Source organism: Heteronotia binoei, chromosome 18 (genome assembly GCF_032191835.1).
Source record: "Heteronotia binoei isolate CCM8104 ecotype False Entrance Well chromosome 18, APGP_CSIRO_Hbin_v1, whole genome shotgun sequence".
Lineage (NCBI taxonomy): Eukaryota > Metazoa > Chordata > Lepidosauria > Squamata > Gekkonidae > Heteronotia > Heteronotia binoei.
Window position 1 is genome coordinate 16,024,006 of NC_083240.1, and position 14,559 is coordinate 16,038,564.

A 14,559-nucleotide genomic window follows, 5' to 3' on the forward strand; every position below is an offset into this window, starting at 1 on the left:
GTAATAAGAGCCCTATAAGCTCTTGGAGGACTGACTACATCAGGGGTTTGTGGCCTAATATGCAAAGGAGTTCCTGATACAAAAAAAAAAAAGCCCTGGGCCACACACCCCTGATGTAGTCAATCCTCTAACACAGGGTTTCCCAAACTTTTCTTTCCCGTGGCCCGGTTATTTTTACACTTCTCCTTCGTGACCCACTAAAATTTGGGGGTGGAGCCAGGAGACCTTGGGGTGGAGCTGAGACAGGAATTATGTCATTTCCTGGGGTGTCACTTCCAGGTCAAGGGCCAAGTAATGTCACTTCTGGGGGCACACTGAACAAAAACTCCACCTTTTCCTGTAATGACACTTCCAGGGCACTCCCCCAAACCTGCCTCTTCTGAAGTAACTTCATTTTCAGAAAAATCTCTCTGAAACTCATGCTGAGCCAAAATGGGGGTGGAAAGTGGGTGGTACTCTCTTTCCACCCCCACACCTGCATGCACCTGTTTGTGTGTTCTTCTCAGCTGCAAGCACTCCTAATGTCCATGTTCAAATTGCCTGCACCACCTACATACCCCTTCCTCAACAGCACTGGCCAGTGTATGCAGTTGGGAGTGCTGTTGCCATTGTCATCAGGAATGCCAGCACTGTGTATCACCCACACTGGTTCTAGCAGCTGCTCTACCTCAAAATATGCTGACACATTTAGTAGGCCCTTCCTTCAGCTGCTACTACTGGAACCCTCCCTCAAACTACAACCAAGCTTGCTTGGTTTTCAAGATAATCTTTTGACAGCTATTTTTCATACTTTTCCTTGGCTGAAACACTGGGAAATTGTTGTGAAAGGTAGCAGAAAATTGTATTGCAATTAATGAATTAATTTCAAGTTATATGGCATTCATACAAGCTTTTCTGCAGTTATCCCAAAAAGGATATTTATGAGGGGCTTGCAGCTTTTTACTGGCTGTGTTTCTCAAGTCTTTAAAAGCAACCTGTTGTGCAGATATTTAGCCACTGAACTTATAATATCTACAGGAGGAGTTTAATTTTGGTGTCAGACAGCTGTTAAAAGTAGGACCAGTAAAATGGTGCCAAGTTCATAGAACCATCACTCCAGTGCTGTTGAGATATACAGTAGTAATCTTCAATAATCTCTTTCTGCCCCACACCTCTCACTCACTCACACAGAAATCTCATAGAAAGGCCAGCTACCTACAACTGGGGGTGCCAACTTTTCATTGGCAGAGCTCCTATGTCTGCAACAACAGTATGATGAACAGAAAAGTTTCATCCAGTAAAAATGGAAGGAGAGAAAGAAAGAAAAAGAGAGAGAGAGAGAGAGAAAGAAAGAAAGAAAAAAAAGAAAGAAAGAAAGAAAGAAAGAAAGAAAGAAAGAAAGAAAAGAAAGAAAGAAAGAAAGAAAGAAGAGAGAGAGAGAGAGAGAGAGAGATGGAAGGAAAGGAAAGGAAAGGAAAAGAAAAGAAAAGAAAGACATGGAAAAAAAGAACATAAGAGAAGCCATGTTGGATCAGGCCAGTGGACCATCCAGTCCAAGATTCCCTCATACAATGCCCCAAAAGCACCAGAATGTCCACCAGTGGGGCCAGGGCACTAGAAGCCCTCCCACTGTTGCTTCTCCCACCCCCCAGCATCAAGAATACAGACAGAGCATCACTTGCAGGGAAAGAATATAAGGCTACGAAAGAAAGAAAGAAAGAAAGAAAGAAAGAAAGAAAGAAAGAAAGAAAGAAAGAAAGAAAGAAAGAAAGAAGAAGGAAGGAAGGAAGGAAGGAAGGAAGGAAGGAAGGAAGGAAGGAAGGAAGGAAGGAAGGAAGGAAGGAAGGGGGGACAAAGAAAAAAAAAGCCTTACTTATCATCAGATAAACCCAGTCAGCAACAATTCTGCCCAGAGGTCATTTGGTAAAAAAAAAAAAAAAAGCTACTGGAATGCCCACTCCCTGCCCCTCCCAGCTGAAAAAAACATCCCCCCCCCCTTCTTTGCCACCCAGGCCTCCCGGAGAAATCTCTTCAAAAGAACATACTGCAAGGCACATGAAAGCACATACCTTGAAGAACACTTCATGGGTCTAAAGTGCTAGTGGACGCCAGTGTTTCTTTCAGACACTGGGAGGGGGAGAGAAGGAATGAGAGGCAGTCCAGCTCCTCTTTGCACAACACAGAGATAGGGGAAGGAAGAAAGCCAAACAGAGCTTAGGCTTTGCAGCCTGTGTCAATCGTCAAGGCTAGCTTTTCTCTGCACAACACAGAGATAGGGGAAGGAAGGAAGCCAAATGGAGCTCAGGCTTTGCAGCCTGTGTCAGTCTTCAAGGCTAGCTTTTCTCTGCACAACAGAGAGATGGGAGAAGGAAGGAAGCAGAGCAGAGGTCATGCTTTGCTGGGGGCGGGGCTAGCTTTGGTTTTACTTGTGACCCAGTGGTGAGGCTTCCATGGCCCTGGTACCGGGTCACGACCCTTCGAATGGGAAACACTGCTCTAACAGCTTACAGGGCTCTTAGTATAGGGCCCACTGTAAGGTCCAGGAGGATTGGTTACATCAGAGGTGTGTGGCTTAACATGCAAAGGAGTTTCTGAGACAAAAAAAAGTCCTGTTCCTAACCCAGACTGCAGCTAGCACAGGTTGCAGAGGGTACAACTTGCAGAATCCCTTCCTCAAGACAGATCTCATCTAGCTTGTTCATTCTCATCTTGGACAGACCCCAGCAAACTTGCACAGCCTCATCCTTAGCATAGGACTGCAGCTAGCTTGCGCGTCTCCACTCAAAACACAGACTCCAGCTTTCCTGCCCAGGTGCTTCCTTAGCACAAATCTCATCACGCTCGCGCATCCCCATCTTGAAAAGACCCCTGCTAGCTCGTGCAGCCTTCCTCTTAACACAGACTCAGCTCGTTTGCGCATCCTCTTCCTTAGTTAGCTTGTGAATCCCTGTTCTGGAGAGGGTACCTTGCAAACTTGTATGTCACATGCTACGCCATGCATACATGTGAAGGTATCACATATGCATCCAGTGCCGGATTAAACCGTGTGGAGGCCCCTAGGCAGTCAAAATCTTGGGGGGCCCCTCACAAATTATCTCAGAGTCTGAGCACCCACCCCACCACCTGTGGCCCCCACTGAAGCCTGCAGGCGCCTTCTTAAAAGCCCCTTTTACCAAGCTGCAGGAGAGAGGCACAGAGAGGCAAACTTGACGACACCAGCGGCAGCCGCGCCAAGCAAGTTGGGCAAAGAGCGGCTCAGTTGCTGGCTGTGTGTGCAAGCTGGGAGGGCTGCAAGCAGGGGGGAAGCTGACCCAGGGCCCCTAAAGGTGTGGGGGCCCATAGGCTACTGCCTACTTGGCCTAATTGTTAATCCAGCTCTGTACGCAGCACAGTTATGCACCCTCTTTGCTTCAAAATTAGAACAGGCAACTGCAGAAAAAAAAAATGAATTCAGCTCAGAGACATTTGGGCAGCCATAGCCTTTCAACCCATGGAGGGGTTCTCAACTCACGTGTCCTAAAAAGATATTGCAGGAATACCCTTGTGTGCATGAGATGGGAAGCATCGTTCCCCCCGCCCACCCCCGCCTGCCAAACTATCCGAGCAGCTGTAGCCGGCTCCGTGCTTGTAATGAAAAGCAGGTCATCTCTGGAATGTGAAACAAGGTCCGTGTCAAGTCGGAGCAGAGCTGGAGCTTCTCTTAATGGGCTTGAAATGTATCTGCTCGGATTTGCTTTCCCCTCTTTGCACTTTGCACTGCGGCTTTGATGGACAGCTGCCAATGCTCTCCCTAGCGGGCACAGAGACAAACCAGGGGGAAGAAGCCGATTGATTGATTTTACAATGTTTAGACTCCACCTTTCCTTAGTTAGCCTGAGGCAGCGAAAAGGCATCCCCTTGACTTTCCCCCAAAGGCAAAGGGGGAACAATCGGTTGGCTCCAACCAGGTTTTTAGTGGCGGCAAAATGGAAGAGGACTCGACAACCAAATAGGCTGTGCTGGAGATCATGGAACTTGCATGGACGAAAGTTGTGTGGGGTAGGAGTTTGTCGTAAGGGTGGGAATGGGAAGAGATGAAGCCCCAAAGCTGGTTGGATCTAGGCCCATGTTTCAGCAAGGTCAGATCTCAGACAAAGGAGACTGCCCCTAATACAGGGGTTTCAAGCTCATTTGTTATGAGGGCCAGATCTAACATAAATAAGACCATGTCAGGCCACACCATGCGTTTCCTATTTTAGATTAGGTAGCAGAGATATAAAGGACACAAACACAATTAAAGATTTTTTTTAACAAAAAAACCATAAAATAGAACATGTTTAAAACATTAGCACTTGTCGATCTTAAAGGTGCTTTCTTTGTATTTTGCCATGGCATCAAGGGAACTGGGCAAAGGAAGCTCCGGCTCTTTCTTCCCTTCCCTAGGGGACCAGGAGGGGGAGGAGCCTCTGCCAATAGAAGGAAGAGAGGCTTGGCTTAGTAGCTCTGCTGTGTGATTCAGAGAGCCAAGCTCTGCCTCCCCCCCCTTCCTCCACAAGGGAGGAGCCTCAGCTAATGGAGAAAATAGAGGTTTTGTTCTGTAGCTCCTGTGCGATTGAGCAAGCCTTGCAAAGCAAGCTGTGATGCAGAAGGGAGCAAGAGAGAGAGACAAGGAAGCAGATGACAGCCAGTTGCTCAGGGGCCTGATAGGACCCCTGGGGGGGGGCTGATTCGGCCCCCGGGGCTGCATGTTTGACACCCCTGCCCTAATACATTAACCCCCTTCTCTTGCTCTGCCTTGCAGTGGGACTCCATCAACGAAGTGGACGAATTTTTCAACCCCATCCACACTTACCAGGTCTGCAACGTCATGTCTCCCAACCAGAACAACTGGCTGCGGACTAGCTGGGTGCAGCGGCGTGGGGCCCACCGGGTATATGCCGAGATCAGGTTCACTCTCCGGGACTGCAACAGCATGCCTGGGGTGCTGGGCACCTGCAAGGAGACTTTCAACCTCTACTACCTCCAGTCAGACCGTGACCTGGGCAGCACCACCCGCGAGAGCCAGTTTGTGAAAATTGACACTATTGCAGCTGATGAGAGCTTCACCAACGCGGACCTGGGGGTCCGGCGGCTGAAGCTCAACACAGAGGTCCGCGGCGTTGGGCCGCTCAGCAAGCGAGGCTTCTACCTGGCCTTCCAGGACATAGGGGCTTGCATCGCCATTGTCTCCGTCCGCGTGTACTACAAGAAGTGCCCCGCCATGGTGAGGAACTTGGCCTCCTTTTCCCAGGCAGTCACTGGTGCAGACTCCTCATCCCTGGTGGAGGTCCGGGGCGAGTGCGTCAGGAACTCAGAAGAAAGAGACACCCCCAAAATGTACTGCAGCGCCGAAGGGGAATGGCTGGTGCCCATTGGGAAATGTGTGTGCAGTGCGGGCTACGAAGAACAGAGGGATGCATGTGTGGGTAAGTCTGGCTGCTGAAATGATGATTATGGGCAGAGGTGGAATTCTAGTCAGAGCTCCTTTGCATATTAGACCACACACCCCTGATGTAGCCAATCCTCTAAGAGCTTACAAGGCTCTTTTTTGTAAGCTCTTGGAGGATTGGCTACATCAGGGGGTGTGGCCTAATAGACAAAGGAGCTCCTGCTAGAATTCCACCCCTGATTATTGGTGCCTGGAGGTGGGGAAGGAGAAAAGAAGCCCTGAAAGAAGAAATGGGGTTAAGGATACTCAGCTCACCTTTCTCTGACAAGAGGTTGCAAGTTTGATACTCCATTTCAGAGTGCTATATTTAAATTAATTGTTTTTCAAGATTGAGCTACAGCTGGGGGTTCCAGGAATTTTCTTGCATTGAAAGGAGCTGTAGTCCAGTGAACAAGTATATTTCATTTCCAACATTTCTAGTTTTGGAGAGATCTTGACAGGACTAGTGGAGTTACTTTATGGGCCACTGGGTGTCCACTGGGGTTTCCTTCTTCCTCCAATGATGGCTGAGGGTTGGCCCAATGTTTGATATTCCCCACAATGTTCAATGAGGATCCTGTAATGAAGAATTCTCTGACTCGGCATTCAAATGAATCATGTAAACATGAAAATAAATATTTTTATTGGTCATAAAACCTCTTTCCTTTAATCCTAGAATTTTCCCCTTAATCCTAACACAATGATAAACTGTTTTTCCATATGAAATGTGTGTTGGAGGAAGGTTTTATGGATACTGTGGCTCACCAAAAGGACAAATCAGCGAGGTGGGTTCAAGACCAAATCAAGCCTGAACTCTCCCCAGAAGCTAAAATGACTAAACTGAGGCTCTTGTGTTTTGATTCCATTAGGAGAAGACAAAGGTCACTGGAAAAGACAATCATGCTAGAAAAAGTTGAAGGTAGCAGGAAAAGAGGAAGACCCAACATGAGGTGGATGAACTCAGTCAAGGAAGCCATGAGGGCCCTCAGTTTTCAAGACCTGAGCAAGGCTGTTAACTGTAGGATGATTTGGAGGCCATTAAGTCATAGGGTCCTCATAGGTTGGATGTGACTTGACAGCATTTAACATACACACACCCACACACTTGAACTTTTCTCTTTTTGTAGCCCTGGAGAACTGCTACTGGACAGAGTAGACAATATGAAGCCAGATGGACTAATGTTTTGTCAGCTTCATATGGACTGAAAATCTCCTCAGAGTGACTTAGGCAGCACTCCCTCAGGGCCGCATCCCTAGCTGACAGACCTCCCCTCCTAATTCCAGTTCAAACATTCAGTCCTGTCTTCCTTTAAAACTGCACACTATCATTTTTCATATATGCATGTTCCCATGAAGTGGAAAGGTGTCACCTTCTCTCAGATCAAAATACAGATTTATCCCCAGCTATCAGGAAACCTTCTCCAAATATTAATGTGTTTCTCCATCAAAAAATACAGAAATCCCTACCTATTCAGAAACCTCCAACCCTGGTTGGTTTCTCCTACAAAAATGCAGACATTACAAACTATCAGGAAACCACCAACTTGGGTGAGATGCTCATTCAAAAATATATCATGATACGTCCAACCCTGGTGAATTTTTCCTTCAAAAATACAGAGATTCCTAACTATCAGGAAACTTCCAACCCTGGCAAATTTCTCATTTAAAAATACAGAGATTCCTAACTATCAGGAGACCTCCTCCATACACTGATGAGTTTCTCATTCAAAAAATTATAGAGATCAGGAAAATATAGCTATCAGGAAACAGTCTCCAACTCCAGCAAGGTTCCCATTCAAAAATATAGATTCCTATCAGGAGGCCTTCTCCAAACTCTTAATGGGCTCCACATTCAAAAATACAGAGATTCCTAACTATCAGGAGACCTTCCCCTTAGCTTCCATTCATGAAGCATCAACTGATATCTATATTGTCTTCTTTTCTACCTTGAGGCCTTCTAGTGGCTTCCCCGCGCACGTCCCGAGTCAGAGTCCATTAATGATTGAGATTCTTTCCTCAGCCCGAGAAGCGGTTTTTCTAATCAGAAATCTCCAGAGCGTTCTCTCCTTGGCATCCTACCAACGGCATCTACACCAGCTCTCTGGGTCTGGCTCGCGTCCAGGCCTGTCCTCGGCTTCGGCCACCTCTGCGTTCCATCTGGGGGCTGTTTTCTGTAAGCCTGCCTTCCCTTTGGCAGGAAGTTTTGACAGCCTCAAAAACAAAACAAAAGTCAATAAGAAAGGAGAACATTATCTTCTTAATCCATCACCTTCTTAACGTGGCTGCGCTGGCTCAGAGAATGAAGGGAGGGTTTGTTTCTTTTTTCCCAGAGAGTCTGCCGGCTCCGGGAAGAGGGTTTTGTTTTGCAACTGTATAAACCGTGATAAGGCGGTGGCAGCTGTACGCAAGGCGCTCCCAAGCGCTGGCCTGGGGCTACATGTATACAGCAGACGGCTCACTGGGGGCCCTGGAAGGAGGCTTTGTTTGTTTTCGGTGGCTTCACAAAAGCTATTTAGAAGAGGCGAGTGGGGAATCGACAAATAAGAGTAGTGGGGCTTTGTTTGGATTGGGGGGGATGAGAACCAGCAGCCTTGACGGCATTAAACGCAAGGTGATATCTGCCAAAGTCAGGAAGGAGAAGGACCTGGCAGCATCAGGCTCTTCTCTACCACAGGTGATTCATTTAGGCAGGCCCAGGTGGCACAGAGTGGTAAAGCTGCAGTACTGCAGTCGGAGCCCTCTGCTTACGACCTGAGTTCGAACCCAGGTCCTAGTCTAACTTTCTAACTCCTACAGGTCCCAATCTAACTTTCTAACCCCTACAGGTCCTAGTCTAACTTTCTAACCCCTACACTTCAGTGGTTTATGGATGTTAACGAGGGGATTTCACCCTCTTTGTTCCTTTAATATTCTGGGATTTATCTTTTTTGCTGCACCCTAGGAGAAGTTTCACTATTCATTTCCTTCCCTGGTTTCTGAAATTCAGGTCCTCCATTCCATGTGCATTTTTCATATCATAAGTATTCTTATGAAACACTGCAAAAAAGCACAGCCATGATGTGATCGTACATATGATTGCCTTCAGGGTCTTTTTGTGTGGTGTTTTGTTGATGTACACGCTTACTCTTGCATGCTGGTAAAACATCATTAGGGAGAAAAAAAAGAATACTGATATACCATGCAACAGCAAAGGACTTGGTATTGTTGTGTAGCTTTTAGAGTGCTGGGCTAGGATCTTGGATTCAAACCTGTACCCTTCCATGAAGTTTTCTGGGAGACCTTCAGCCAGTCACTTTCTTTCAGCCTAATCTACCTCGCAGGGTGGATGTGAAGATAAAATGAGGAAGGAAGAAACATGTATGGTTCTCTGAATTCCTTGGCAGAAGAGTGGGAGGAAAATGTACTACTGGTAGGTAGCTGTACAATTGCCCTAAGGGACTGAATGGAGAAAATCTAATTGTCCCTAATAGGGAGGGAAGGGAGCCCCATGGTGCAAAGTGGTAAGCTGCAGGTCAAGCTCTGCTCCTGACCTGAGTTTGATCCCAGCGGAAGCTGGGTTCAGGTAGCTGGCTCAAGGTTGACTCGGCCTTCCACCCTTCCAAGGTCGGTAAAATGAGTACCCAGCTTGTTGGGGGGAAAGTGTAGATGACTGGGGAAGGCAATGGCAAACCACCCCATAAAAAGACTGCTATGAAAACATCATGATGCGACATCATCTCAGAGTCAGAAACGACTGGTGCTTGCTTGCACAGGGGACTACTGTTACCTTTTAATAGAGAGGGAAGAAAAGCATGGTGTTACTAGGGGGAAATGAATGTCACCCCTGGTCACTGGGTGCCACTATCTGTCTGAAGTGCCAAGCCATTAGCTGTACTTTTCCGAACTATCTTGACAACTTTTGAAAGGAAAGACTAAAACCCCAACAAGAAAGTCAAATTCAGATGCTGAGTTCATGAGTCAGTGTGAGCGAATATTTGAATCATGGGTTCAGATCCCTTCTCAGCTATAAATGGACTGTGGTCAGTCTCTATTGGTCAGACTCACCTACCTCTTGCTGTTGTTGAAGGGATAATGAGGGGGTGAGATGTATCTTCCTTGAAGAAATTGTAGACACAATATTAAATTCTAGTGGCTCCTCACAGAGGGGCCTGAAGATCTCATGGAATTGCAACTGATTAACAGACTATAAATATCAGTTTCCCCATAGGAAATGGCAGCGGTGGAGATCAGAATCTATGGTATACCATAGTTATCTAGGAGAAACTGAAGTCCTAGAGTGACAAGACATTCCCCACTGATCATCCCCCAAACTCTGCCCTCTCCAGGCACTGACCTGAAATCAGGATATTCCCAAATGAGGTTGTCTACCCTAATCATAGAGAAGAAGAAGAAGAGTTGGTTTTTATATGCTGCTTTTCTCTACCCTAAGGAGTCTCAAAGCCTTGTGAGATAGGTAGGGCTGAGAGAATTCTGAGAGAACTGTGACTGGCCCAAAGTTACTTCAGGTGGAGGAGTGGAGGAATCAAACTTATTTCTCCAGAATAGAGTCCACCACTTTTAACCACTACACCATCCTTGTACAAGTTGGTGTACCCACTGAATACCCTTGGCCCTAGATATATCATCATAGTTGCTCTGCGCATAACTTTCTGGCTTAGTTCTTTGGAGAGCTTTGTATTTCACAGGGATTGTGTCTTGAACGGCTTCAGACTGTTCCCAACTCTTGTGATGTGTCTCTGTCACTTATGCTAACCAGGGGACGACCCTGGAACTATCAGAAGTCAGCCTCCACAGAACCCAGGGCCTGCCCTGGCTGTCCCTCAGAAACTACAATCTCTCAAAAAAGTCAGATCGGAGAACATGAATGCCGGTTTTGAGAGGATCTCTTGGCCCTCACAAGTCACCACAAGGCACCTCCCCAGAGATGAGAGCTTGTCACAGAGTCCTGGGGTTGTCAGCTCAGTTCAACCTATCACAGCCGTCACCATCCACAGAGGACCCCCCCCCCCTTCCCTAGTTGATATTCTCTCTGAATAATGAAGAGATGTCAAAGAGACATCTGGAGTCCATCTAATGAATGGCAGGTTTTTTTTTCCTAACAGACAAGAGTCATCCTGGGCGGGTATAGAAGACGTGACTTGGACGTAGATCTACGGAGTGGTCTACATCTGACAAAAGCTATTTCCACAATCTGTTTGTTACCAATGTGTAGTGTCGATAACGGCATGGCGATAGACCTATCGAATCGATGCCATGTGCACTACCACTCACAACTGGCCCTAGCCATTGGACTGCCAATCTCCAGGTGGTGGCTAGAGATCTCCTGAGAATAAAACCAATCTCCAGGTGACAGAGATCAGGTCACCTGGAGAACATAGTAATAGTAAATACAACTGGAGCTGGTGTGAAGTTAAGCAATATAAGATAACTACCGGAAGCAATAAAACTTTCACGCAAAGCATGTAAATATGCGTTTTTAGTGAAGTAAAACAAAAACAAAACTAAGGATCACTGAAGATTCTTGAAATTTTCCCCACAAAGTCTCAACGGTCACAAAGAATGATAGCCTCTTCAAGCAGGACTTAATGAAGACGTGGGTGAAGTCTTTAAGCGGTTCCTTATTCTCTCTGTACCATCACGAGTGGAACACTAAGAATTTAAAGACTTCACCCACGTCTTCACTAAGTCCTATTTATCTTATATTATCTTATATTGCTCACTTGGAGAACATGGCTGTTTTGGAAGATGGAACCTATTTTATTCTACTCCACTGAAGTGCCTCCCCTCCACAAACCTTTCCCTCGTCAGGCTCCACTGCCCAAAATCCTCAGGCATTTCCAGGACTTTTTTTGTAGCAGGAACTCCTTTGCATATTAGATTGCACACCCCCTGATGTAACCAATCCTCCAAGAGCTTACAGGAGGCCCTGTCCTAAGAGCCCTGTAAGCTCTTGGAAGACTGCCTACAGAAGAGGGATGTGGCCTAATATGCAAAGGAGTTCCTGCTACAAAAAAAGCCCTGCTTACATTTATTCAAGTGGATCCAGTTCGCATTCAGGTTAGTGTCAAAAGGAGAGAGAGAAGCCTACTCTAAAAACTACTTTCCCTATCACAAAAGGTCAGCTTGTCCAGCGTCCATATGTGGGAGTAAGGAAGCGTGGTATTTACACGACTGACCTGCTGAGACATACATCTCCATGGAAGGCCATGTGAGGGAGAGGACAAAGGGAAAGAGAAGTCAAAGAGCAGCTCCCAGGTTAAGACCCATTCCAAGAGATAACACCTATGCACACTTATACTGATTCCGCACTATCCTTGCTCTGCGCCAGGCTTCCATTTCTCTCCAGAGCAAGCTAGGGATTTTGCACCAGTTGCTCCACACTGCCATTTTGCGCAGGGAAAACCCAGGGAAATTTGTTTTTTCAGGTTTACACTGCAACGTGGCAAATCATGCGTTTTCCCCACGCAAAATGGCAGCACGGAGCAACTGGTGCAAAATTGCTACCTTGCTTCAGAGAGAAACGGAAATCTGGCGCAGAGCAAGGTTAGTGCGGAATCAGCCTTAGTGGCCTCCAATATCCAGGCATGCTGAGTTGCTCACTCCAATACCATGCATGTTCTCAAACCAAAATAATGAATTAGGTAGCATTGCCAGCCCTGGAATAAGAAATATCTGGAAATTTGAGGAGTGGGGCCTGAGGAGAGAAGGTTTGGGGAGGGGAGGGACTTCAATGAGGTATAATGCCAGAGAGTTCACTTTCCAAAGTGTCCATTTTCTCCAGATGAACTGATCTCCGTCAGCTTGAAATCAATTGCAATAGACAGAGATCTCCAGCAACTATCTGGAGGTTAGAAACACAAAATGGGAGAAGGTTATGCAAGAGTATGCAGAAAATATACTCAAAGTATATTTGAGTACTATGGTGCTATCTTATTTATTAGCACCATCATTTGTTTTGGGCCAAAAACTGCTGTATCCTGTGAAATGTGCCCTTCCAGCCTGATGATACACCTATTTGTTTTATTGTTCTATTGTTTGATTTACTAATTTTATTGTATTGTTTTAAATTCAAATGGTAAGTTTTTTATTGTTGTTCAGTTTATGTTGTGATCCGCCCTGAGACCATTAAGGGAAAGGGCAAAATATAAGTCTAAGAAAGAAAGAAAGAAAGAAAGAAAGAAAGAAAGAAAGAAAGAAAGAAAGAAAGAAAGAAAGAAAGAAAGAAAGAAAGAAAGAAAGAAAGAAAGAAAGAAAGAAAGAAAGAAAGCAAGCCCCAAATTACTAAAGACACTATAAAAGTGTTCAAATATTCAGAATTTATTCAAAACTTTTTTCATACAGTCAATTATCCAAAATCATCAATAAACCATCAGGGACCTACAATCGTTCCAAGTGCATAAAAATGTCCAATCTTTACCAAAATCCATATATAATTGTGAATGCCAAAATTTGAATAAAGCTCTGTCTTCCTTTATGATAAATGTCCATAAGTTCATACAACATTCTCAGTGCAATCAGAAGAACTCTTAATAGAATCCAAAGCCCCGACTACAAGCAGTCCAAGACTTAAGAGATACTTCCATTCAAGACTTTTTTTGTAGCAGGAACTCCTTTGCATATTCGGCCATATACGCCTGATGCAGCCAATGCTCCTGGAGCTCACAGCTGGCGCTGTACTAAGAGCCCTGTAAGCTTTTGGAGGATTGGCTTCATCAGGGGTGTGTGGCCTGATACGCAAAGGAGTTCTTGCTACAAAAAAAGCCCTGCTTCCATTCCAGTTTCAGAGGGTAGCTGAGTCAGTCTGCAGTAGAACAGTGACATCTGAGTCCAGCATGTACTGGATTAGTCTCCAGTAGAGACCAATACAGTTTTGAGGGTATAAGCTTTCAAGAGTCAGAGCTCCCTTGGTCAGACATAGGGTTGCCAGATCCGTGTTGGAAAAGACCTGGAAACTTTGGGGGTGGATCTGGGAAAGGGTGGGGTTTGGGGAGGGGAGGAGCCTCAGCATGGTATAATGTCATAAAGTCTACCCTTCAAAGAATCTCCAGGGGAGCTGATCTCTGCCAGCTGGAGATCAGTAAGCTGGCAAACCTAAATTGTCTGACAAAGTGTCAGATGAATGGGTCTTCAGTTCAAGCATGCCTTCTCACCTTCCCCAGTGTTCCTGCTCTGAAGGTCCAGATTGATCAACACTACAAAAAAACAATCTTGACATCATCATCTGTATAGTTACATCATGGATCTTTTTGTGTGCACGTATGCAGGCGCACCTATGGACATCAGTCAAACCCATCTCAGAAATAATCACAATGAAGCCGTCCAGGGCTTTTTGGTGTGTAGGAACACACAGGAATGCAGTTCCGGCTGGGTGTGTGGCTTAATATGCCAATGAGTTCCTACTGGGCTTTTTCTGCAAAAAAAGCCCTGTGCAAAACAATGGTGATGTCAGAGGGTGTGGCCTAATATACAAATGGGTTCCTGCTGGGCTTTTTTTACCCCCCAAAAAAGCCCTGCAGCTGTTTGTGTAATTGCTTTTTTGCAGTGTTTTATCAATGGTGCACATGTGCTTCAGTAACATCACTGGAGGGGGTTGGATTTGAAGCTTTCTAGGAAGTAGGTCACTTTGTGCTCCTGCTCCTCAACCAAGCTGCTTTGAATGCAGCTTCCGCCATCCCCAAACTACTTTCAAATGCGCGATGCGGCCCCCAATTCCAAGCCGGACCCAACAGAGTGGCTGTTCCTTAGCCATCATCTCCTTGACAGACAGGTCCGTCTAGCATTTCAGCCAGCCCATCGGCTTATTAGCAGATGTTCTCCTGTCCCCAGAGCTGTGAGAAGGGGGGGGGGGCACAAATGGACCAGGTTGCAGATGGCTCGGTTGGGCCCTCCCATCCCATTTTCTGCTTCCTGATGCAAGCCTGTCAGCTCCCGAGACAGGCCACAGCAGGTGGTGGCTGGATAAAAAGACGCATTAGGGGGCTAGACAGGGAAAGGAGCCTGCAAAGGGGTGGGGCAGATGAAGCAGGAGGAGGGGGGAAGCACAATGCACAGGCAGAGTAGTGAGGGATTTCAGGAGAGGCTCTTTTGCTAGCAGGTGAGGAGACAGGAATGTCCGGTATTAGAGACGCCAGTCT

The 14,559-nt window shown here is 46.2% G+C and overlaps 1 protein-coding gene across 1 annotated transcript in view; it reads left to right on the forward strand.

Annotated features, from left to right (window-relative positions):
* Positions 1–14,559, forward strand: part of EPHA8 (EPH receptor A8) — a 91,814-nt gene that overhangs the window by 44,058 nt on the left and 33,197 nt on the right. Inside the window, exon 3 of the mRNA XM_060259173.1 lies at positions 4,760–5,423. Within this exon, the coding sequence (XP_060115156.1) occupies positions 4,760–5,423 (664 nt within the window). The remainder of the gene's footprint in view (positions 1–4,759; positions 5,424–14,559) is intronic.